Raw genomic sequence first — 25,667 nt, 5'->3', positions numbered from 1 at the left:
TATGATAACTTGACAGACCACGTAGTGTAGGGGACTGCTGAAAAATGCTGGCAGTCTGAGCATGCTGCTTATCTAGTCCCCATCCCACTTACAATTGCAGTTCTCTGTAAACCCCTCCATTGTAGTTATGACTGTATGAGTTGTAGCCCCCTGCCTACCTCTTTATCACTGCTGGTATTAACTGAAACCAGTAATGAGTCCCAGGGTAATTAAAGGCTGTTGTCTATCCTTACTGTCCTGCCAGCAGGTAGTATCCCCCCTCCACTGTCTGCAGATTGGTTATGCAACTACCTGTGTAAGGAAGGAACAGACTTTAGGTTCTTACTCCAATCTATAGAAAAGCAACCAGTGGTTTCCTAGCACCCAAAAAGCTCTAGCAGCTTTTCCGTAGATGTTCTCCACTGAAAAAAGGTCAGTAGCTTATTGGGACTATGGTCAACAAATAGACAAATAGACAGACAGATTGATAGATAGATAGATAGATAGATAGATAGATAGATAGATAGATAGATAGATAGATAGATAGATAGATAGATAGATAGATAATGCTGATCCTCTTTGCCTGGCCAGCATTAATCTGGCTCCTGCCTTCTGCATGGATGGAATAAAGCAAGCACAAGCAGGCTCAGACAAACCATGTAACTTTAATAAACCATTCAAATGCATATAAACAAAATAAACTGATATATGTAGAAAGATGAGACATTACAAATATTGCAGTCTGCATAATAAAATATTCTGTAGTCAACTGTATTCAGCCTTAGTACTCGTAAATAGATAGACAAAAACAGTATCTGTTGTTGTCTTTCGGCTTTTCCCGGTTAGGGGTCGCCACAGCAGAATTCCGGTCCACTAATGATTGGCAGTAGATTTTTTTCATGGTGCCGAGTTGCCAGCTCGACGCCCAACCTTCAACGAAGGCATGCCCATTGACACATGTCTTTCAGAATGCCACTCGACCGGCGAGGAGGACATACAGATTCCACACAATAGGCACTCCCTGCACACTATCTGAGAATCGAACGGGAGGACCTCTTGCTGTAAGGCAACAATGCTACCGCTGCACCACCGTGGAATCAGACAAAACAGTATATGTAGTTAATATAATTACAAGCAGTAGCACAATTGTAATAAGAAAACATACCTTTCTTGTTTATTTCTTTAGGGTTAGTCGTAATAAATCTGTATTTTTTAACAAAACTTTGTTTAGGATTGCAGGGGCACTTATAGGTTTATAGGTTCATAGGTGTGTACTAGGCTAATGTCCCTGGAACTTTACAAGCCTAGCTCATAGAAATGCCCTGGCATCATGCCGGCCGACGTTACTTCCCAGTGCCTCTATCATGTAGAGCCACTGGAGTGATCCCCAGGATGAACTTTCTATTTCTCATCCACTCATCAAGATTTCTATTGAAATTTTATGTTTAAATTGTGGCTTATCTTCCACCTCACTGCTGGCAAGCAATGGCCAGGTTTTGAAGAAGTGCTAAGAAGCATGGCCAGGTTTCTGTCTGAACCATTATACAGCAAATCACTTGCAGACTATGCTGGAGAAGAACTTCAGTAGTAATGGAGTTGCAGTGCTTAGCTGAAAATTGTATTATGCCATCCAGCTGATCCCACACTTTTGGTCCACATCACAGCATCTTACTTTTGGCTTTCCCAAAGGCAAAACCAGTCCTACTTTGAGACATTCAGATGCTTTTTCTTGAGCTCATCTGCTGATCTGAAGTATAACAAACACATTTTTCTTTTAACAGCTGATTTAGACTCATAGGTTCAGGTGCTCTGCATTATCTTTAAGCAGTCTTGTCCCATTAACCCTTAACATCCTGTGTCAGAGCAAGTTTGTCAGTGTCTCAGCCCCCCCCATCTTTCTCTCTCTCTCTGCCTATATATATATATATATATATATATATATATATATATATATATATATATATATATATATATACACATATACACACACACACACACACACACACACGTTTTGTGAAGTCTTAATGTGCACTTGTGTATAGTATGTGAATTCTCATTATTACTACCACAAAGACACACACACACACGCACACACACACACACACACACTTGTTAATCTTAATCCATAATAATTCAATAATTGTGAGTGAGTAACATTTGTTGGCATCTTTGTTTATGAAAATTATACTACTAGACAATGAAATATGTCGGTAATGACAATAATTCATATATGAAAGCTTAGTTTTCAGTTTCAACATTGTTGGTTTTTTTTCATTGCTGTATGTAGCTATGTTGTTTAAATGAGTAAGATGAGGAAGGCAAAAATTGGAAAGTCCCGCTGTGACTTTATCTTTTTTTTCTACAGGGAGGGTAATGCAAGCATTGTAACAGAGCTCAAGAGTGTGCTCACCTCTAAGCCAGGTGCAATTGTCCTATCTGTTGGTGGAGGAGGTCTTCTCTGCGGAGTCATCCAAGGCCTTCATGCGGTTGGCTGGTCTGATGTCCCTGTTGTTGCCATGGAAACTAAAGGAGCTGATAGTCTGAATGCAACAGTAAAGGCTGGAAAACTGGTCTCAATTCCAGATATCACAAGGTATGATAAAACCAAACTTTATTTTGTAACAGTTGATTGTGATGAAAGAATATACCAGATTGACTCAGATGGCACAAATCCAGCATTATTTGATTTCTTTTTTTTGCTGATCCAGTTAAATTTTGGACTTGTTAGCCATTTCTGCATTGAGTCATTGTGTTTCCCTATCAGCTTAGCACTTGGTGTATTGTGAAGTCTTGATGGGCTGTCCATTGTTAGGAAATTTTCCTTTTGGATGCTAGATACATGGGCACTGCCTGTTTGTGTATGAACCTAGGGAGCTAGCTAGCAAAATCCTTATAATAGGTCCTGGCATTTTGATTTATGTGACTTAACATGGTCTTAGGACATGCTTGCATGATTAAGGGGTGAGCAATGGTAATGCAGTAGGTGTTGTGGATCTCTGACCTTTGACAACTTGATCTTCTTTTTCTTGGCTAATCCTCAGTATTTAGGACATAATCTGAGCATACACTGGTGGTGTAGCTGAATGCCATCTCCATGCATTATCAGGCTAGCTGACTGTCCATGTACTTATCTATGCTTACCTAATAATAGGAAATCTAGGATATACCATCATTTAGTTAAACAGCTAACTTTTATTCTGAACAATATAGCAAGTGAACAGAAAAGATGTTAACACTTCAGACATCTTGTGCCAACTAACTCTAGATGTGCAATGCACTATGGGATACATAAATTGCAACACTGTACTATAGTCTTAAAGTGACAATGGATATGTTACCTATTCACAACATATGCAAGCATTCTAATAGCTTTATTTCACTTATTACCATAGCTCGTCCTTAAGGGAAAAAATCTTAACCATGCATTTAACACAATGGACTAATGCTGCAAAAGAACATAATTACTACACAACAGCAATACAATTATTATGGAACACGTGAAAGTGCATTACAACAGGAAACTTGTAGAATTTCTTAACTATCCCAATGATTCAGTCTCGAACTCTGAAGTGATTTGGTATACAGATTTCTCAACCAGTCTTGGTCATTTGAATGCTGCTGAAACCGTGAATAGAAATGGGATTTGAACCTCTGGAAGGAAATCTTTGAGACAGCCTTTTATAATACGCATTACTTTTATCTCATCACTAAACAAGCTATAGTCAAGAATATCAGGAAGAGGAACGGTCACAATCAATATGATGTGATCAAATCAAATGGTGCATAGTCTGCCACTGAGAATAGTCAAACTGGAATTTCCATCCTTGTCTCAAATGTTTGATTGATATAACTTTTATTTGGTATGGATACAGATTTATTGAACATTGAGCTTTCTATTTTCAGCTCAAACTAGTTTAAATGATTTTTCTGGAAAACTGCATTCTGGTTGACACTTGTCAAAAACAATTAAATATGTCTTCTGTTTCATTGAACTATGGCACCATCTTTTTGTGTTCTGTGTAGGATTGTGGTTCAGTAGTTTTCTCCACTGCAACACTCATTGTGTACCACTTTTTCTCCTCTCCAACTTTAAGTGGACAACTCTCGGATTACAGTTGGTGGGGGAGACAAAGTGGGTTACAGCAGGTGTCAAAGTGCAGAAGTAGTGGGTGTGCAGAATGACATCGGTCACAGACTATTTTGTATAAAGGTTTTGGTTTTTAGTCATTTTGTTTGATTCTATTGTACTGAATTCCAACACTGGCATGTTAACTTGTATTTATCTTTCAGACATAAGCTGTGAAGGGCTTACTCCTGTGGAGCTGGGTGGAGAAGCTCAATATGCCATGAAATCTCTATGAGGATTTCATTGTCTTAGTATCATTTTGGCAGTTTATACTGCTCTCCGCCAGCTTCACCATTTGATTGCAGATAGTGAGGACTTGAAGCAATAAGGTGAACTGATAGTCAGTAACACACTGTTGGAACTCAGTTGGCATAATGTGTATACCATTGTCTGTAACCATTTCAACAGGGAAATCATGCTTTGAGAACATAGTTCCGAATCTGGCTTTCATTTGTTGGTGTATGGATTATTTCTATGTCACAAGAGTAATAGTCCACAACTATGATGAAGATTTCGCCTTCAACCTCAAATAATTCAGCAGCTTCAAATAAGTCTTCAGATATCTTTTGCCATGGACCTATGGTAACTGAGTTGGCATTAGTAACTTTTGCCTCTGTGGTTTATGCACAATATAGAATCGACAGTTGGACACTAGGTCTATAATGTCTATAATGTTTGGCCATCACACTGACAATCTGGCTCTTTCTTGACATTTTGGGCAACCTTGATAACCTTTGTGTTTTATGTTTAGCACTTCTGCTGATGAAAGTACTACTTTTCTGTCTTGATATAGTGACAGGCTTTCATGATTTGATAACACACTCTAAATGGACAGTACTTATGTGTGAGGTGTTTGGTTTGTGTCAAACAATTTTGCCATCCAATGCACACACATGTTAGATACCAGGTTTTAATTCTTAATCGCATGAGTAGCTTGCTTAAGCTTGTCTAGTCTTTTAGTACTTACTATTCAAATTATCATCATGCTTTGCACATATATGGCAATGTCTTCTTCGGTATTTAACAACGGTTGGTCATGTATGGGATTTCTGGATAACATATCTGCAACAACCAACTATTATTCAGGCATATGGAATGCCCCCAGCTTTGAACTTTCTTAGTGTCAGTAACAGTCTTTGAGCTTCATGGCAATATCGCAACAGCTGTAAATGTTGAGTGACAAAACCTTTAAACCAAAACATTGACATCAGAAATGTTGACATATAGGAGTAAATGGAAAACTTACAGTGTGAGTGATTGTGGTACAGCAGTGTTCAGAAAATTGCCCCTTTCTGTGGTGTAGTCTGATCTCAGAATAAGTATATATAATTAAGCAGGGGTGTAGGGGGAACAGGAGGTGCTTGCTCTCCTGCAAAAAAAGCTGCTTTGATTTATTTTTTTGTTTCAATTTTGATGTTTTGGATGTCAAAGTTGTGCCACTCAGCATTGTAAATGTTTGTTGAAAAGACATGAATACATCACTGGCACCTCAGTGACAGTTTATGTAGGCTGTACAAATTGATTGTTTGTAGTCAACCTGAAGCTAGAAACTCATGAACCCTAAAAGGTATTTTGAGAATTTTTCACATACCCAGACTTGCAAGGTACTCTTTTTTGATTTTCAAATATCTCTATTCAGAATGTGTTAACATTTGGAGCAAGGGTGACAGGATATCACATTTGTTACATTTGTTCATCCATATGGAGTAATAATGGACCTAGATCATAGCTACTGGCATCTGCACACACCATTGTTAGCGTAGTGACATCATAGTAAGCTTGTGCTGGAGCTGTGTTTAGGATTTCTTTTACTTTGTTGAATCCTTGGGCTTGTCCATGTCCCCATGACCAGGGCATGTTTTATCTTTAACAAGTCAGGTATAAACTTGTTCAAATAGTGAGTCATACGTTGAGCTTATCTTCACTCAGTTACATAAGCTGAATCATGTAACTTGGTTATTGCTCTGACCTTGTGTACCCCTGGTCTGATTCAACTAGTACCTATACTGCAGTCACAGTACTCAAGCACTGTTTCAAAAAGCAGCATTAATCATATCTTAGCTTTAAAACAGATTTTTTGATATTATAGTGCACTGCCTTTAATCTTGAATCATGTGATTCTTTATCTGGACCAAAAACCAGGATGTATCCTTAACAACAGTACCATCTAGTCATTGAGTAAATCAGTCCCTTTACACTGAAAGATTTCAGGTGGGTACTGAAGTTATACTAATGGCAGAATTTTGAAACAGAACATTCTCATAGGGGTAATGAAGGTCATTAACTTTTAACTTTCTGTATATATTGACATTAACCACAACCCAGTGGAAGTATGTAGTGTGGAAACCAATGTAATATTAATAAGCTTAGGTGCTATGTATTTTAGTGTAGGTAGTATTAAACATTCACTCACAATAGCATCATTCAGTTTTTTTCTAAATTACACTTTTGATTATATCAAGGCTTTGCATTTATTTCAGTCCAGCATCTACTTTGGAGAGCATAAGAAATGGAATTCTGCTGGGTGTGGACAAGGCATATGGAACAGCATTCTGGTTTAGCTTCATCTTTACTGGCTCACAGTTAAGCAGGCCACCTTTATCAAACATGTACACTGACTTAATTTATAGTTAAGATAATGTAGAGAAAAAATATTAGACCTGCGCAGAGGAACCACGTTCCAAAAATAACATGAAATAATCTATAAAATCCCAGGAACTGGAACGTGGTGGCTAAATGATTTCCACAGTTACTGCTATAAGTAAAGAACAACAGGTCCACTCCACAACAGCGAATAGATGTATAAACTTCAATCCAACCACATAGAAAAAATCCACAGAGCTTCTAGATATCAGGAACGTTCTTTATTTAACATGCAGTAAGCGCTTTCACCCAGACGGCTTCATCAGACTGTGGAACTAAGATGGATCGTCAGATGCAGAGCAGATTCAAGTCCTGGCTTGAATGATAAGGTTAGTTTGCAACCAGTATTAAAAAGAAGGAGGTTATCCAAAGTATTCAGGAGATGATGTTTTTAATAAGGCCATTGATTGTTTTCATTTATCATAGTATTGTTTTCATTTGTAAGTTATATTACATATATTTTTAAATAGTTAAAAATTTTTTGTGTTCTGGTTTTAAATTCTTTTTAATAGCTTAATTATTTAATTGCATAAAATGAAACCGCCCTGTTGTTAATTGATGTTGGTATTTAAGACTGTTGAATATACATGCTGTTACAGTCTGATGAAGCCGTCTGGGTGAAACCACAGTCTGATGAAGCCGTCTGGGTGAAAGCGCTTACTGCATGTTAAATAAAGAACGTTCCTGATATCTAGAAGCTCTGTGGATTTTTTCTATGTGGTTGGATTGAAGTTTATACATCTATTCGCTGTTGTGGAGTGGACCTGTTGTTCTTTACTTATAGCAGTAACTGTGGAAATCATTTAGCCACCACGTTCCAGTTCCTGGGATTTTATTAATTTATAGTTAAGCACATTTCATATGCCACAGCTCTGCTGTGCAGATTATTTATGTATGGACCATCCAGCACATAAACCCAGAACTCAGACTTGTGCCCCTTCCACTTAGACATGGCTAAAATAGTACCAATGGACCTGAGTTTTCCTGCAGGGCTACAGATTTCACTTTCTATTTCATGCAAATGCATCAAGAAACGTCTACGTATAGCACGTGACATCATGTTACATCGACACCTGTATCAGTCAAGAAATTCCCAGTAGTTACACAGAACCCAGAAAAAAACTCTTTCTGTACATTATTTTGCTTTCAGTTTTAGAAGCCAGTTTTTTAATTACATTTGTCTTACAAACAAAAGGAAAATGTCTTACATCTCTTTCACCCTCTGTCACATGCATCACTCTACTCAGAATCATTATTGTAATGATCAAACCGTTTGCATTTACCAGGCTTAAACTCACTCTTTCTCATGCATTAATTTAATTTGATCAAAATGATACCTCTTTTTTAAACTTACCATTAACTTTGAATTTTATCTAACACATACCAATTGTTGTGTTTAAGTTATCATTTTGTCTTTTAACCAATTCCGCATCTGTGGTGATTACTTTTCCAATTAACTGCAAGTTGCTGCTTTCACACTTCTGTCCATTATTTTTCTCTTTTATTTACATTAAGCCCATAGTTTTCAGCCAGTTCGTAGTCACCTTCACAAGCTTCAACACATTCATACTCGTCCACATCTGTGGAAACATGGCCTTTTATGCATTGTACTGCTTTTTGGCACAAAATGTTAATTGAGTTTGCTAATCATTGACTCATGCAATACTCTGACCCTCTCGGAATGAAACTAAACTATATATGTCCTCCAATTCATGACACATAGAATAGAATATAGTATTTATCTGAAGTTCATTTGTCTTTTTATCTGTAGATAGTTTGATTGCCACATGAAATCATGCAAGCATCTGTCTCTAGGCAGGCTAGTAAAATGGTTTAGAGAAGTCAGATGGCTCTGATGGGTTACATTTCATAATTATCAAAGAAAGGTAAGGGACTTCTGAGCTAGCAACCATGAGATGAGCAGCAGTAGAGCAGAACTTCAGCTACAGATTAAAGAGTTGCAATTGCTGCCGTATGATGGGGGGCTTAAGCTGTGCTGTGCACATGCCTTCTATATATAAGATCCCTCCATGTTTTGATTGATAACAGAGCCAAATAGAAGATACCGTCCACAGGAGAAGGAGAAGGGGCATTCATGTTGGGGGACAGATGGGGGCTGACCTCAGTGCACTGATGGGTTTGTTGGCAGAGATCATAGAAGACACTACAACTTTTAAAGCTGAGAATCGTCATCATAAAGCTGGAGGTTTGTTTTACTAAGACATCTTTTCAGGGATTGGATATAAGCACGGAGGCCTTGAGATTACAAGAGTGTCTTGCCACTATTTTGAGTCATAAAAAGTCTCTGGAGAGCTTAATAAAGAGGCTCATAGAGTTAGAAGACCCATGCTGGAGAAATAATTTACATCTTAAAAGGCTGTCAGAGGATGTGGGAAATATGTGAAGAAGAAATACATTATGACAACTTTAAATATTTCATTCTCTCAGTCCATCACTATACAGTGAGAGCACAGTGTCACTCAGGCCTCCAAAGGGAAGAGCCCAAGAGGCCTTTAAACACCTAGATGAAGGAAACAAGGTTCAACTGCCCAGAGTAGCTCAGGATGGCATGCTGTTTCCCATGAGTGGGAGTCAGGTGCATCTTTTCCAGGATTTTGCTGCAGAAACATTAAAGGCAAGGAAGGTTTTTTTTTTACTGTCTTCTCCCTCTGCTACCAGAATGGGATACAATCATGGTTTTCTTTTTCAGCAATTCTGCATTTAAAATGGAAAGGAAAGGCCTATACATACATAACCTGTGAAGAGGCAGTAGACTTTTTCAATTAGCACCATAGGATGAAGTGGCAGCCAGTGAATCACAGAAGCTCCAGAGGGTGGCTGTAAATGCGTCTACTCATCCTGAGCTACAGATGCATATATCTAAAGTCATTACCAGCCAGTGCAAGTTTATGCCAGATCCCTCAGAGAAAAGGAGTGCAAATATGTATAGGCCCATTACAGTTGATTCTGTGGCGACAGATAACAGGGAATTAGAAAAGTGTCCCCAGAAACCACTAGCCAGACAACTGTTTCCAGATGACCTCATTAATTCCAATTACTTCTGGAGTCTGTCAGAGGATATTTTGGATGCACTGGAAGTGTTATCATTGAGGGAGTACCACTCAATGTAGAGGCACTAAAGAAAGAGTTTGAGAAATGTGTGCACTCACAGAACAGTGCACTCTAGATGGAGAAAGGTAGAAGAACACAGAATAAATTACTATGAGTGACTGCATGCCATAATGTTTGTTAAATCCTAGGGCCACAGACCTGCATTTAGTACATGTGATCTAACTAGATTACTTCAGTACATAGCTGGTTATATGCTGACAGTGTGCTACAGTTCCTGCTGTCATCATTCATAGGTATTTCATGGGAAAGAGGCATGTGACTGTAACCAACGGACCAGCACTTACTTCTCTCAAGCTTTAGTGTAATAGTGTGGAAGCATCTGTACGCATGCAGAGATGGATAGAAAAATAAATGCAGTGTACTAGTTTAGTTTTTCTTTACATTTTTGCTCCAACTCACTTTCTATTAGCAAGTGTTCGTTTAAAGTTTGTTGTTGAAAGAAAAACATTTTTCTCTGATTTTTTAAGCCAGGAAAGATAAGTTTATGATGTTGTCAGTCAGTTCAAGGGGTCTATTGTCACAACGCAAACAACACATAATTAGAGACTGGTTGAACAGAACTAATGTAGATATTGTGTGTGGGCAGGAATGTAAATGTTAAAAAATAATCTTAGGTGTTAAAATCCCTTTGTGTTGGAGAGTTTCTTTGCAGCCTGTACCCTAAATCCAAAAGATGGGTCCTAATGGGGGTAAAGGCATCTCTGGGATGGTTGTTGGTATAGAAAGTTACAGATAAAGCTGTGAGGGGATATAATGTGGTCTCCCAATCTTCAGGTACTACCATGCTCTGCTTGGTTTAGGAGCTGAAGCAAGACTGCCCTAACTTTTTTGATGAACTCTTTAGGGTCATGGGCAATTTAGGGGATGAAGGTGCTAGGAAAATAATTGCAGGAGATTTCCAATATGGAGCTAAATTCTTTTATGGATAGATCTTGTCTCTAAGGGGAAGAAGCCATTTAGAACCTCAAAAAAAAAAAAAAAAGATATGGAACTTATCAGCAACAAGCCCTGGTAGATGTTTGGTGGTTCTATGCCTCATAAAAACAAGTTACACTCACTTTTCTTTCACCAAATGCTCAAGCATCAAGTAAACTGGATTATATTCTAGTGCCACAGTTCCTGGAAGGGGCAGTTCTTGGAGTGGACATTGTCCCAATTGCAGACATTGACCATGAAGCAATTACAGTCAGCAAAGACCCCACTGCACAGTCCAGTCAGCCAAAAATGTGGAAAATGGACACTTTGGTCTTAAAGCCTGGGGCCATTACAGAAATAATCTATAAAGCTGTGTCAGTATACCTGAACTGGAACCCATCACACTCTTTTCCTGACCTCATCTGATGGTAATCACTTAATCTGGAGTTGGCACCTATTTGCACGTGGGTCAATGCTCAGCTAATGGGATGGTATGATTGAATGTTATAAGATTTAGATTTTATGGGTTCACAGGTTCATATTTTTATTTTATTTTCTGTTTGTCTTCCTGGTAGAGCAGTGATCTCCATAGACCTTTTTCACACTAAGCCCGAGAGTTGTGTCTGGTTAAGTGACTTGCTTAGAGTCACATAGTTAGGCAAAGGAGGGTGAGGGAATCAAACCTGGCACCTCTGTACCACAGGACATAGTTCAATTAACTGTTAAAGATTTTTGGAGAAATTAGCTCTTGTTCACCTTTCTCCTCCAGAGAAGAGGATCCCCTACTAAAAAGTAACAAAGGTTCATAGAATTCAGCTAAGACTTTCTAGCTATCCCTTTGAGACATCCTCTTGCATCCCCTACTAAAAAGTAACAAAGGTTCATAGAATTCAGATAAGACTTTCTAGCTATCCCTTTGAGACATCCTCTTGCATATTGTGATGCCCCACCACTGGACCAGTAATCAAGGAGCCTCAATCCTCAGCAGTGGCAACAGTGGGGACGTACATTGAGAGGATGACATGTACACACACAGTATTTCCAGATGCAGCTCTCTGCATCACATGCAATTTCCCTTAAGAGCACACAGGGACCACAGTCAGTCCGGAGCTGGTTTCTCCTTCCTTCTCCAGACCCCCAATAAGACTCCCCATTGGCACAGCTATAGAGTAGAGATCTCAGCCAAGTGACCAAGCCAAGACATCCAGCACCCTCTCTGTCCAACTAGTGGTTTGTGTCCCTGCCCAAGTAGTTGACACACTCACACACACAGACACACACACACACACACACACACACACACACACACACACACACACACACACACACACACACACACACTCTTGGAGGTTTGATTTACACACACACACACACACACACAAACACTTAGGAAAGGCTAGCACAGGTATACTAACTATGACTCCTTCTGCCCAGAATATAAGGTAGTGCATGGAGTCTGCATGTCCTCCCCACGGTCGAGTGGCGTTCGAAAGACATGCATGAATGGGCATGCCTTCGTTGAAGGTTGGGCGTTGGGCTGGCAACTTGGCACCATAAAAATCTACTGCCAATCATTAGCGGACCAGAGTTCCGCTGTGGCGACACCTAACCGGGAAAAGCCGAAAGAAAACAAACAACAACCACGGCCATCAATCACTCCTTATCAGCTACTTTAAGGCCCTTAACAAAGGGTGTTCAGTCTTACTGTGTAATGTTACTATTAATACAAATGGTAGTTTGACCAAGATTAAGGCTATTAGGAGTGGTCCAGAGTGTCACCAAATAAATATGCAAGTACTCTCAAAACCTAAATATCTCTAGACAGATCAGCCACAATGAAATGTTTAAATATATTTAATGACAAATAATAAAAGAGCAAGGCTATACTAAATATATATTTACAGTGACATCAGGGTTCAAAATCACAGGAAATATTTAAAACAACATTGTAGGACAGTCTCAAATAAATAAAGAAAAATATCTAAGCTAAGCTTTGCTATATTCCTGACTTTATCTAAAAGAGTTACTATTGCCTAGAAATTACTTACAGAGCAAGGCAGATGTGGTGAATGGATCTTCTCTAGCTGTTGTTGTCAGGTCAAAGACAGAATGCAGAATGCTCAGTCTCTTTCAGAGAGTTCTGAAATTAATATCTCAAATATTACTGCTGGGATAACTTGCAAAATGACATCATTGCTTGCCATCTGACTCCTAGTTCCCAGGCCCAAAATAACCATTGATGGCAGCTGGTAGCATTTAGCATCTACCTGTAAAAATACATAGACTTCATATCTTATGCAGATGGTGGAAGTCATAAAACAATTGCATCCCTTCACATTTCAAAACTAGCAATTATTTCACCTTAAGACAACAGAGAAAGCTCCCTAGTATAGACATTGTGTCTGTTGCTGCACTGAAACTGAAAGCTAACATCTATTTATGGCATGACCATAAAGTAATTTAATTTAATTTATTTTTCCTGAAGTTAACCTCCCATATTCCAGTTTTCACAGTTAAAATCTACATGTAAACAGTTGCAATAGTGCATGTACATTTCTGTTCTTTTCCAGTAGGGTACACTGTAGATATATTTCAAGCACAAACACTCTACAAAATATCTCTTCTGTACAAACTTTCTTATATGACATACAGTTCTAATACATTTGTAACACAATCATCTTATACAGATCATGTTGATATTCACAAATGGCATATAATTATTTACAGAATTCCAGATAACTGTGCTGGCAGTATCTCCTTTCATCACACATATAACTAGAACTCTGCACTTTTCCTTCACATCCATTCTGTTCCTAACTGTCCCTTAATACAGTCTTCCTGAGGTAGCAAAGACATCTGTCTTACTCTTCTTTGGAATTTTACTCACTTCTACATTACATTTCAGTTGGAGCTTCCTAAAGCAATGTCCCAAGTATCTCACGGATCACTCAGATATACCATAAATAACCTAGCCTCAATAAAGTGTTAAAATAAAGAAATAGCCTAGAAAGTAATCATGCAACCTTAAGCCACAAACATGACTTTGCAAGATGACATATTGTTGGCCAAATAAAACCTACTTAAATACTTGCTATGGCATTGAAGTCAGTTCTTCATATATAACTGCATTAATGATGATTTGATCCACAGTATGTACCTATGATGGCCATTGGTCAAACATAAATCAAAAAGGAAACCCAGAGAGTGAAGGTTCATGAATTATTAATGAACTGTATTATCAATGTGCTCCCCACTGACCCACACAAGCTTCTGTTTTTATCTGTGGGAATCTGAGCTCCTGGCTATAAGAAAATATATATTTTTAAAAGATCAGTTGATGAGTTGATTTCAAGTTGGCTTTCTAATCAGATAAATTTCTGTGCACTTCAAAGATATTTATCCAATAAAGTTTTCACTCTACACTATTGAATCTCTCCAATTCCATATTAAAAGAAACAATAGCTCCAAATGTCAGAAAAGAATGCTCAACTGATTAAAAAAAAATCAGTAAGTGCTTTCATTTCATACAATTAGACTTCTTCATACTGCAGTAATATATAAAAATCACACTTTAAATAGCAAGTTGTTATATTATAAAATACACCACTCATCACAATACTGCTGCAAAGACTTTGCTTTTAACATGTAGTTAACATTTACAGCTTAATTAACTCTCCATGTGACTCAAGCAGTTAAAATTTGCCATTTAAAATGTTACACAGCCAATAGCTAAATCCACTTTATCCATTGCACAGAAGAGATATATTTCACTCACTTTTTTGAATGCCTAAACAAGATATTATTCCCATTCTTTGTCCTTACTGAATAGTATGCTCATAAATTCTGTTACCACCTCATAAATAATCCTAACCTAATTCCAAGCATTAAAGTACCTCATCTTTTACTAAAACTGGTTCAGTTTTCTTTATTATAATTTTATTTTGAATACCTACCTCTTTTCTAAATAAAAACTTTTTCCTAAAACATTTTTGTAGCCAGATATGCATTTAAATGTTGCTGATTATTGTATATGATATTTTAATAATTTAACAAATCTACTAAATAAATTGTTGTGTCTTTCGGCTTTTCCCGGTTAGGGGTTGCCACAGCAGAACTCCGGTCCGCTAATGATTGGCATTAGATTTTTACGTGCCGAGTTGCCAGCCCTGACGCACAGCCTTCAACGAAGGTACGCCCATTCACGTATGTCTCCACACAGAAGACGTTTTAGCTGAGAATCGAACAGGACAACGTCTTACTGTGAGGCGACAACGCTACCGCAGCACCATCACTGCACTTTTAAATCTACTAAATAATTTATTTTGTTCTGGATATTTCATGCACCTTTTTCCATTCAACACTACCATCTAGTGGCTAGTAACCCTCATTACAACTTATCTGTATTCACTGGGAATCTATTATTCAACAATTTCTTAAATTCCTTGTTATAAATTTATTTAGTTCTTCCATTCCTTGACTTATTTATTTATTTATCTATAATAATTCTCCAATTCCTATGTTGCATTACTTTTTATATTAAATTTTAAATGCTATGTGTACAAACTTTCATAATGTAAATAGAATTACTGCTCACTTTCTTTTTATAACTCTGTTAATAATTTATCTGTAACCAATTCTTTATGAATACATAAATCTAAGAAATGAACAGAAAATGTGCTCACTGTTGCTATGCATTTAATAAAATCAGTCAAAGTATTCCATGTTTGTAGGAATTAGTTTAACAATTATCTTGCTCATTCCAGTCATCTAGAAATAAAACTAATGTCGTTCGGCTTTTCCAGGTTAGGGGTCACCCCAGCAGAACTCCGGTCCACTAATGATTGGTAGTGGATTTTCACGGTGCTGAGGTGCCAGCCTGATGCCTGACCTTCAAAGAAGGCACTCCCATTCACGCACACACCTGCATGTCTTTAAACATCACATCGCGGGGAGGACATGCAGACTCTACACAGAAGGCGCTCCAGCCGAGAATTGAACCAGAGAATCTCTTGCTATGAGGCAACAACCCTAACCGCTGCACCACCGCGGCTTTACAGTCATCTAGAAATAATACCTAAAATGAAACAATACTGTAAGTTATGCTTTTAAACAGAACTATCTCTTCCCTGTAATAAATTAACAAAACTGGATGGGATTGCAATTCCATGGCAAAACCTTATTACTGTTTGCAAATTTTGTGAAAAGTAAAAAAAAAATTACACGAGAATACCCCTTTAATAAATGTAGTAATCATATTCTATGGCAATGTTTCATTTAGGTTCTAAAGTTCATAGGTGTATACCAGACTAGAGACCACTAGAGCTTTTGTAATCCTATCCAGGCATCCCAATTGCACCCTACAAGTTTATGGGCCTTAGAAGTTATTTTAAGGGGTATATGTAAGCTAGGGCAACATTTACAGGCTGTCTGTCCATTACAGAGATAGGTCCTAGAACCAGGAGGTATTTTTGATTTCCCGTTCACTGGCTCAAGTTTCTCTAGAATAGGGTTAGGGATGAGCGCTGCTTCACATGGAAGGGAAGCCTGTTCCAAAGAAGGGAAATTCTCTGAGACACATTCTTGTCCATCCAATGTGTCCTATTTCTGTTGCAAGTACAATTAAAATCCCTAGATTGAGTAATTCCGATGCTATTCATTTTGTAGTTATGCAAAGGATCCATCAGAGTGGGATCCAAGGGTGCCTTGTATGCCAGGCAAAGATCATCTCTCAACAGTCAATAAGAAATAGAGTATAGAGATAGGGCCTTGAGGTGATCTGTCTAGGACATAGTGTTTATGACCTGTATTCTTTTTGTGAGGAGCTTCTGTGGATGTTCCAGTTGTTGTATGTGCTTGGTCAGATACATACTGAAGAGGGCCTTTACTCAATGATGGGCATGAGGAGGGCCACATACAGTGGAATAATTGCTTCCTTGGACTAATTAGTGTATTTTATTATGTGAAAACTTAATTATGGTATTTAAAATACCTTTTTTAAAACTTACTTCAGTCCAAAGAAGTTTTTCTTAGTGTAGGAGATGAAAGCTCTTACTGAAGTTTTTTATTTTAATAAAATTAATTTTTTGACGTTTGGAGACATTTTCTTTTAATTCTGTGTGTGTGTGTGTGTGTGTGTGTGTGTGTGTGTGTGTGTGTGTGTGTATATATATATATATATATATATATATATTTTTTTAATTCTTTATTAGACCTACTTTTACTATCCTAACCCATAGTATTATTTTATATTCCTACATAAAGCTATTCCCATCCTTTTAAGTCCCCTCAGAGGGTGTGTCATAGACATCCATTACATTTTACTGTCCATGTTTATGAATTTGCTGTGTTTAAGTGTTTGTTGGTGAAATGGAAGGATTTGTATAGCCTCTGTAATATATGTGTATACTTTTAAGAGATTTGGTGCCTTTAGTCCCTAACAGAGTTCCTGTAATCCTGTATCTTTTGTGCAGTGCAAAGCATATGTTAATGAAGCTGGATGTATGCAGACTGTGTCTGTTTCATTATTTTGTGACACCCTGATTAGTATATGGTACATAGTATGACAACTCTATTGAAATGGCATCTCAGGGCTGAAAATGTAGTGTGCTACATTTCTGCACGTCAAGAAGATGCATGAAAGTTTGTAATACTGTGAATTTACTGAGTTAAAATATGACTTAGTCCGAGTCAGAATCATATCTGGTATCAAGAATAATCATATAAAAGACAGATTACTGATATAATCAGATGCCAGATTAAGTCAAGCATCTGGTTTGTGTAGAGTGAGCGAAATTCGTTTTTCTCACCTGAAGGAGATCACAGAAAAGTCTGATATTTTATAAAGTCAGATGTGAGTTAGCAAAGTCTAAAGTGAGCAAAGACTGAGAAAAATGAACCTTAAGAACCATGCCAAGCATGCGAAGTGTGATGAGTGTCATAAATAAGGATGGCATGAGTTGTGGCTATTAGCATGATAAAAAATGTCCTACAATTAAGACCATCAAGAGTGGCAGGTAAAGAAATGTATTTATTTTTTGACATTTGTTTACTGGGAAAGTTCGGCTGGGTAATAAATACCCATTTTCAGTGGAAACCTCAGGAAGAAAAGCTCCAGAGAGTTACTTAAATGAACATCAAATAAAACATTAGTTGTTTCTTTCGGCTTTTCCCGGTTAGGGGTCGCCACAGCGGAACTCCGGACTGCTAATGACTGGCAGTAGATTTTTGCTTGCAGAGTTGCCAGCCCTGACGCACAACCTACAACAAAGGTATGCCCATTCACGCATGTCTGTATACAGAAGACTCTGTAGCTGAGAATCGAACAGGGCAATGTCTATCTGTGAGGCGACAACGCTACTGCAGCAATAAAACATTAGTAGAAATGTAATTAAAAACATATATACATGCAGTTTAACAGTGGAATGCACATGATAAAACACGAGAAGACACCAGTAATGTAAATTATGATTAAATATGACAGTCCGTATATACAACAGTATTAGAAGTATAGTCTATTATGCCAAGAAATAAAAGTAAAAATATATAAATCCACCCTAAGAGTGGGGAGTAAGCAGGTGTTGAAAGGTATAGCTAGACAGTGTGATGAAAGGTTAGGTTAGTAAGAATGTAGATTACTTTTTAATCACTTTGAAATCACTTTGCTAGCAAATGTAAATTTTCAGGTGAAAAGATGCCACATATCTCAACAATTACATGAAAATGAATTGTTTGTGCACACAATTTGGCTTGAGCATGTATACAAAGCAAACAGCGTGCAAGATAAAAGTACAGAAAAGGTGTGACAAGGTAATTAGTGGAATCATCTTAAAATGAGTAATCAAAGTGTAGTACAATAGTATGTCTGAAGCACTGTGTCTGAAAGTGAGAAATTTGAGGCCACTATTTTGAAAGTGAGCATTTTTGCAAGTCATCAAGTTAGATCAATTGGTCAAGAAGTGCTTAATATGACTATAAATATATGCTACACACTAAGGGCTACACGATCTGTGCTACTCCAAACGTCTAAAAGCTACTTATCTCTAATATATTTCATACTGACTCTTGAGGAGTGATGTCTGTTTTCCCTTTCAAGCGCTGAAAGTCCTTAAACTTTTCAACCTCCTCTGCCTTCAGAGAATCAGTGGAATAATGCTCATGCAAAGATGTCTACTTCCACTGTAAGCTCAACACCTGCTAGCAGGAAAGAGTCACAAACTAGAAAGTTTCCTGCCTTTGGAGTAAACTCACTGTAAACATCAAACAAAGTTATAGCCTATCTACTTTCAAAGCTAGACTTTACAACTGGATGTAAGAGTGTAAATTCTTACCAGTGGTACATGGAAATAATCTTCCAAACAAGGATTACTAATATACTATCAATACCAGGTGTTGCTTGAGGCTATGGCTTTTGATGACCTATTGGCTGTAAGCTTACTGTGAACCTATACAATGCAAAATTCAGTTCTGTATGGCTGATACAGCAAACACTTTTTCACTTATGAGCATTTAATTAATCAGAGGCTTGGCCCAGTGAAAACATTCCTAGTGTGAATGCATAGCTGTGTGGTTTAGGAATTGTCCAGATTTTGGAATCATTTAAAGAGAATGACAATTTATTTACTGGCTTGGACTGTTTACTTTCAGTAAAATCCAGAAGTGTCATCACAATTGTGTGTTCTAATGAAAATTCTTGTTGACTTGTGGAGTATAATTGGGAAGGAGTTGAACCACATGGGGTCTAAGGTTGTAATAAAGAATCAGACTGAATTTACTGAATCATTTAACAGCAAGGTTACTTCTGTGAAATCAGACAAACATATTTATATTGATCCAAAACGTCTAAAACATATACAAAAAATTACTATCCACTTTATATAACTCAAGAAATGGTCTCTATCATACCAAGAGTAAAGTACGTTTCCATTCTTGATACAAAAGAAGTATTTTAGCAAATGAAGCTTGATGAAAGGCAAGCTTCAATCTTCCTTTAGGAAGATGCTGATTTTGAGACATCAGTTTGGCATTTCTTCAGCTTTTGAACTGTTTCAGAGAGAAAGGGGGTGTTTCACAGAAAATCAAGGGGTTTGATGATGATGATGTCAGACTGGATGAATACTGAAGAGATTAAGACAGGATAACATCAAGCTGTAATAGTTTAAAATTCAAATAGAATTGAGATATATGGGTCATGGAAAGAATCTGAAGACTTGAAACAGTAGTGCAGATATCTTCTTTTGAGGGCAGACGCATGATTTTTCTTTCAGTGATGCAGTATCTTTTCAGATTTCCTTAGAATTTGACAAATAAATGTTTTCAAGATACTGAGTTCTTGATGTGGCAATGTCAAAATAATAGTCTGATGCATGCAAGTGTGCGATTCAAGTAATTTTCACTGCACTGGAAATTTTAGCATGTGACCTCTTCCCTCAGTCAAATTCAGATGACAGTTAAAACTAAAAAAAAAATCATGAAGAAAAATCAGAGCATTAAGACTGGCTATTACACAGAATACTACAATATAACATAACAAGATATCTGTCTTCTTTGAAAGAGGGAAACAGAGTGATACCAAAGCATGGTTCCACAGAGAAGCAGCCACAAGGTCTAATTGTGAAAAAACATGCACAGCTCTGATGATTTTTGTTCATACTGAGGATGGAACGTAGTTCAGAAGAAATTGGTGACATTTGTTTAAGATTTATATTCTCATATTTGTCCTTCAAGCAAGGAAGAGTCCAGAAATATATCCAAAGAAATGTCCTAAGAAGTATTTCCAGCAGAAAGTAAGTAATACTCTTCATACCAGTCCAGAAGATAACAGCTGAAATTCTAGTCACTATAATTCTGATGTTTGAAATAGTGAAACTGAAAGTATAAATGTGGGAAGTATGTCCAAAATTGTAGTTTGCCAGAATATTCTCTTTGTTCCTTCTAGTATTGGCACTGTCTGCTATATATGAGTAGATGTCATTTTGAATACATTTTGAGCAATGCTAGGTGTTATTTCTTAGTTTCCTGATATAGCTAATGAATGATTTTTAATTATTCTTAGCTTCTGATGCTAACTTTAAGTTCATAGGCTGCTCTTGTTTTCGTAATGTTATTTTCTTTAACAATGTCCTAATGTTAACCTTGAGTTCAGGATAATTTGTTTTGCTGCATACTTTAAAGATTTTCTTTTTTTTCTTCTGTTGCATAATTTATTTAAGTTTTTGGCTCATCAGGATGGTGTGCTTTTAAATTTCTCATTAAATTTAGACCTGGATGGGCTGTCAGCTGTAGGCATTTATCTAAATGAGCATAATTTTTTTGTGTAGCTACTTGCTGCATTCTATCAACTTCCTAAGTTTGTAAGAGCAATATTTAAAAAAATTTCCCTATTTTTTGGTCTTTGTCCCCCCCCCCCCTATTATTTATGGATTTTTCAAGATTTCTTGCTTTAGGAGGTTGAAACGTATGTGTGGCAACTATAAAATCATTGGAACACCTTACTGTGTTGCATTTTTGTATGTTAGCAGGTTGTATAAACTATCTTTACTTTATATGAGTCTGATGTACTCACAAAAAAAGTAAGAACATACAATAGAAATGCATCCTGTTGTGATGCAACTTGCAAGGAATTGTTATAAACCCTTGTACACAAATGTATATTTACATTAAAGGGTTGTATAGAAAGTATATACTAAATGAAAATATTCTGAAATTAAAAGGATGTAACAAAGTGATTTTTTTGTCTTGTATTGTACACTTGCACATTGTATTTGAATCATTCTATGCTGAAAAGCTATGACTCAGGGTATATTATATTGCCATAACCTGAACTTTTGAAAAATAGTACACAAAAAGTAACTGTGTTTGCAACCTTTAAAGTTCCATTAACTGTAAATATAGTTTCCTAGAAAAACAAAGCCTGAATTTTCATTAAAGGTTAAATCTTTAGTAGAAAATGTTGAATTTTCTGAAGGACAGAACTTCTTTTCCAGTGGAAGTGAACGTATCTCCTACCAAAGAAAAAAAAGCAAGATTAAGCTCTGGACCTTTATTGGCATGTACAAAGGTTCCACAGCTATATAAAGTAAAACTGAACCTATGCTGGCTCATAAAAGGCACAGGTTTTGGTTTATTATGCTGAACCTTTTGAACAGAAATTGCTTTGTAATGGAAATATATCAGATGAAAAAGGCATAATGAAAGACTGTGAAATGCCCTTGTATAGAACGGGACACACAATTTGAGAAGTAGTAGAGCTTTATAAATTAGATGTCATAGAACTACCTGATTCTTTGGCCTACATAAAAGTCACAGGTGGGAACAGCTGTACTGATCTGAAATCATATCTCTTCAGGATCAATACTGGTAAAAGTTTAGAATGCATATCGGGGACTGCATACTCCGTTTTTTGGCAACAAGTTCATTATTCCCACCTTAAGAAGCCCTGTCCAACATTGATAAAGAACAGAAACTAAAGCTGAAAATATTATTTTTCCTACAGGGATGCATGTTCTTGTGAAGTATCCCAGACTCCTGCTGCTTACTCATAATCTCTTTCAAACCTTCCTTCCTCATAGTCTTTATATGATTTCTGACAAGGTGCAAATTTAAAAGTTTTGACCTAAGCCGTTTTGTAAACTGTTTAAAGCACAGTGGACATGGTAATTAACTTTATGATTAGAACATTAATAAAACACACACTGTGCAAATCATTAGGGTTCAATCACCTACCTTGAGAGCATTTATTAACAAGATTATATATGTTTGTCTATTGCAATTAGTGAATAAGAATAGTAAATCTCTTAAAAATTAAATAAAGAACACAGGAGAGCAAACATGCAGTAACATTTAATTGTACCTTGAGTGAACGATAAACAGTTAACAGTGAAAAGAATGGCAGAGAATGAAGAGAATGACAAATAGTGTGGGATACTAGGCACGCATCATTACACAGTCTGCAAAACTAGCTGTGTGGGATGGCGGGTTAAGATGACAGTCCAAAAATGAGGAAGAGAAGGCAAAGAAATACATAGAAAGGCAATGAAAAGGGCAGGATGGTATGGAGGATGAAGGGTATAATATTTTTGGGGACAGGTGCCCTTTTTAATTTTTGGAATAGCAGAGGGGTAACTTTAGCATAAAGAAGTTGTGAGTAGAAAGAAGAGTGTAGGAGATAGCAGCAGGGGCAGCCACAGAAGCATATGATACAAAGACAGTTGGGGAAGTGCTGATAAAAAGGAGGGACATAATAAAGAAATGCAGACAGACAGACAGATGGGGGACAATTACTGATGAGGAGAATTGAATTACAAGCAGGGAAATGACATGCATGGAAGACGAGCATCATGCTGAGGGATAGCTTGGGGGTGATGATGGCCTACCACTCTGTCAGTGTGGGGAAAACCACCAAGAAGTCAGTCAACTCTGTGGCTGACATCTTAGGTGGGCTTCCTCATTGATGGTCTGATAGTTGGGAACAGACAACTTTGTGAAACTTTAACAGCCATATCGATATGAAATCCATGTTACTAATATGGACATCAAGCAATTGGTCCATCTCTGTCATCAATAATTGGCAAATCTCATTCTGGGTGACCCAGGAAGACCTTTGTGCACCATTCTCTGAGGACGAACCTATACTACCAGCTGAGGAAGCAGCATAATAGGCCACTAGCAATACCTCCATGTCACCCACCACAGAGTGACCTTTGTCACCCTACAGAGAGGCAGGCCCAGTGACCATTGGGGACCCACCAATCAGCACACTGGTTAGTGCAGGGCATGGTGGCTGCTGCTTCATCATTGTCTGCTTCATAGTCAGTCATGCATAAAAAATGAAAATAAATGGAGAAAACAAACAACAAAGCGGCATAATTAAAACAGAATGAGAAACAGAACAGAATAAGACACAGATACAGCAATCAGTGTGATGTGGTGCACTTTGGTAAGACAGACCATGGAAGGAGAAATGATAGCAAAGCAAAGTAAGATAATGGATTGGGAACAACTATTACAAAACAGAGAATAATGCCAAGGGATATGAATGCAGTGTAACTGGCAGTAGGACAGTAGTACAATAAATTGAATTAAAATAATGTGCAAAGCCAATAAGCAATGAAACAACGGAGAAGTATTAAAATGCAAAAAAAAAAAAAACAAGGGTCACTACCATGGCTAAGTACAATTGCCAATGAACAACTAAGCAAACATGAAATAGTATTTAAAAAATGCAATAACAGCTGCAATATGTATACCTAATCATACCACTTGAGTTGCTGACCTGGGGAGCCTATTCTGCTTCCACTGGCAAGCTATCTTGGTATCCTGTTTGCAAAAATGTTGTCCTCAAGAAAATATAATATGGAGGCTGTATGTGTGGAATATCTTCTTCACATTAGCAAAGAAGGTCTGGGTAATGCGTCCACAGATCACTATATTTATGCCAGCACTGTTCACCAGAGTGGGTAATATCAGTGGGGTTACTCTTTGCCCCGGCAAATCCATGACAGGCATCCACTTTATACAAGGAACCTGTATCATTTGGCAGCACAGTGGCATGATGTCCATTTGTGGAGCATGAAGTATGTGGATAGTAGCATGGGGAAGGGTAACAGCTGCATGTTCAGGATCCACAGGTGCACACACCCTGTGTGATATTCATGCCTGAGCATGGCCATAACAGATAGCTGGGTAGTATGATCAGCATGGTCATTACCATGATGCAAATCTTCAGTAGCATGGCTGGCTGCACATGCTTTTTCCCATGTGTAATCTCAGTACTCATACATGAGCTAGACTGGGCACCATAGTGGGGAATAGATCTGATAACACATTGCATTACTGGTGTGATTCATAGACAATTGAGCTAATTCACCACATCAGTATACTTGCTATTCTGTCACACTTGTTGTTACATAATAGAAAGTGCAGTTACCATTTTGCAGGAGACTGTGTTACAGTAAAAGTTACAGAGTACCGAAGAAAGTGGATATCTGAGTATACTGATATCACAATTCATACCATATTGCATGGCTGCCACATACAGTGTCCTGCAGTGGTGCATTATGTGTGCTATTGCTGCAGTGACCATGATAGTGATCCGACAGGCTATGAGGGGTACAACCTGCCAGACCACAGGGGCCACACAGAATGAGTTGTAGTCTTGGGGGGGGGGCAACCAATCAGGGCTCAGAACAGGGAGGACAGGTTGCAATCCTGTATGATGAGGGTACAACTAACCAGGTTATAAGTGTGCTAGCAGTAATTAGGTGGTAGGTGTTAGCTGACATGGATGGTCCTGCATAAACACACCGATCCACTTGTGTACCCACTGATGTAGTTGACCTATCATGGCACTGGAAGAAAGGCAGTGATTGGAAAAGTTTCCCTCCTAGGAAAATGAAGTGCTGATGCAGGGCCCTATGTACATATGGCAGCTGAATCCTGGAAAAAGTTAAAGGATTTCTGGATTGGCTGTGACAGAAACTTGTGTGAAACATCAGTATGGTGGGTGACAGCAATAGGGTATTGAGGTAGGTGCATGGTGTGTATTAGATGCTGGAGCAATGCTGACCAGGACTACTCAAGTGTCTGCTGGGAATGCCCTAGGTGAGTAGTAACATATGCAGTTCTTATAAGACTAAGACATGCATTTATTTATTTGCATTTGTTGACAGAGATAGTCTGAGTGAGCGTAGCAGCCCCTTTTTATCAGAGTCCCAGTGAAGAGAGTTCTGTGGCAAGGAAAGATTATGCAATAGAACATGCATTTCTTGTTCAAAAACTAGGTTCATATAAAAACAAAATATTGCAAAAACACAATTGGATTTTGTTCAAAATGGTTCCATGCAAAGCAAAATATAATGAAATGCAGTTCTGCAAG

The 25,667-nt window shown here is 37.7% G+C and overlaps 1 protein-coding gene across 3 annotated transcripts in view; it reads left to right on the top strand.

Moving 5' to 3' along the window:
- LOC122799302 (L-serine dehydratase/L-threonine deaminase-like) overlaps positions 1-25,667 on the top strand; it is a 420,485-nt gene that overhangs the window by 267,012 nt on the left and 127,806 nt on the right. For all 3 annotated transcript variants that reach the window (XM_044068268.1, XM_044068266.1, XM_044068267.1), the window contains exon 6: positions 2,345-2,572. In XM_044068268.1, the coding sequence (XP_043924203.1) occupies positions 2,345-2,572 (228 nt within the window). The remainder of the gene's footprint in view (positions 1-2,344; positions 2,573-25,667) is intronic.

This window comes from Protopterus annectens, chromosome 4.part0 (assembly GCF_019279795.1).
Source record: "Protopterus annectens isolate FY-2018-M chromosome 4.part0, PAN1.0, whole genome shotgun sequence".
NCBI lineage: Eukaryota > Metazoa > Chordata > Ceratodontiformes > Protopteridae > Protopterus > Protopterus annectens.
This window is presented reverse-complemented; position numbering and strand designations above follow the sequence as displayed.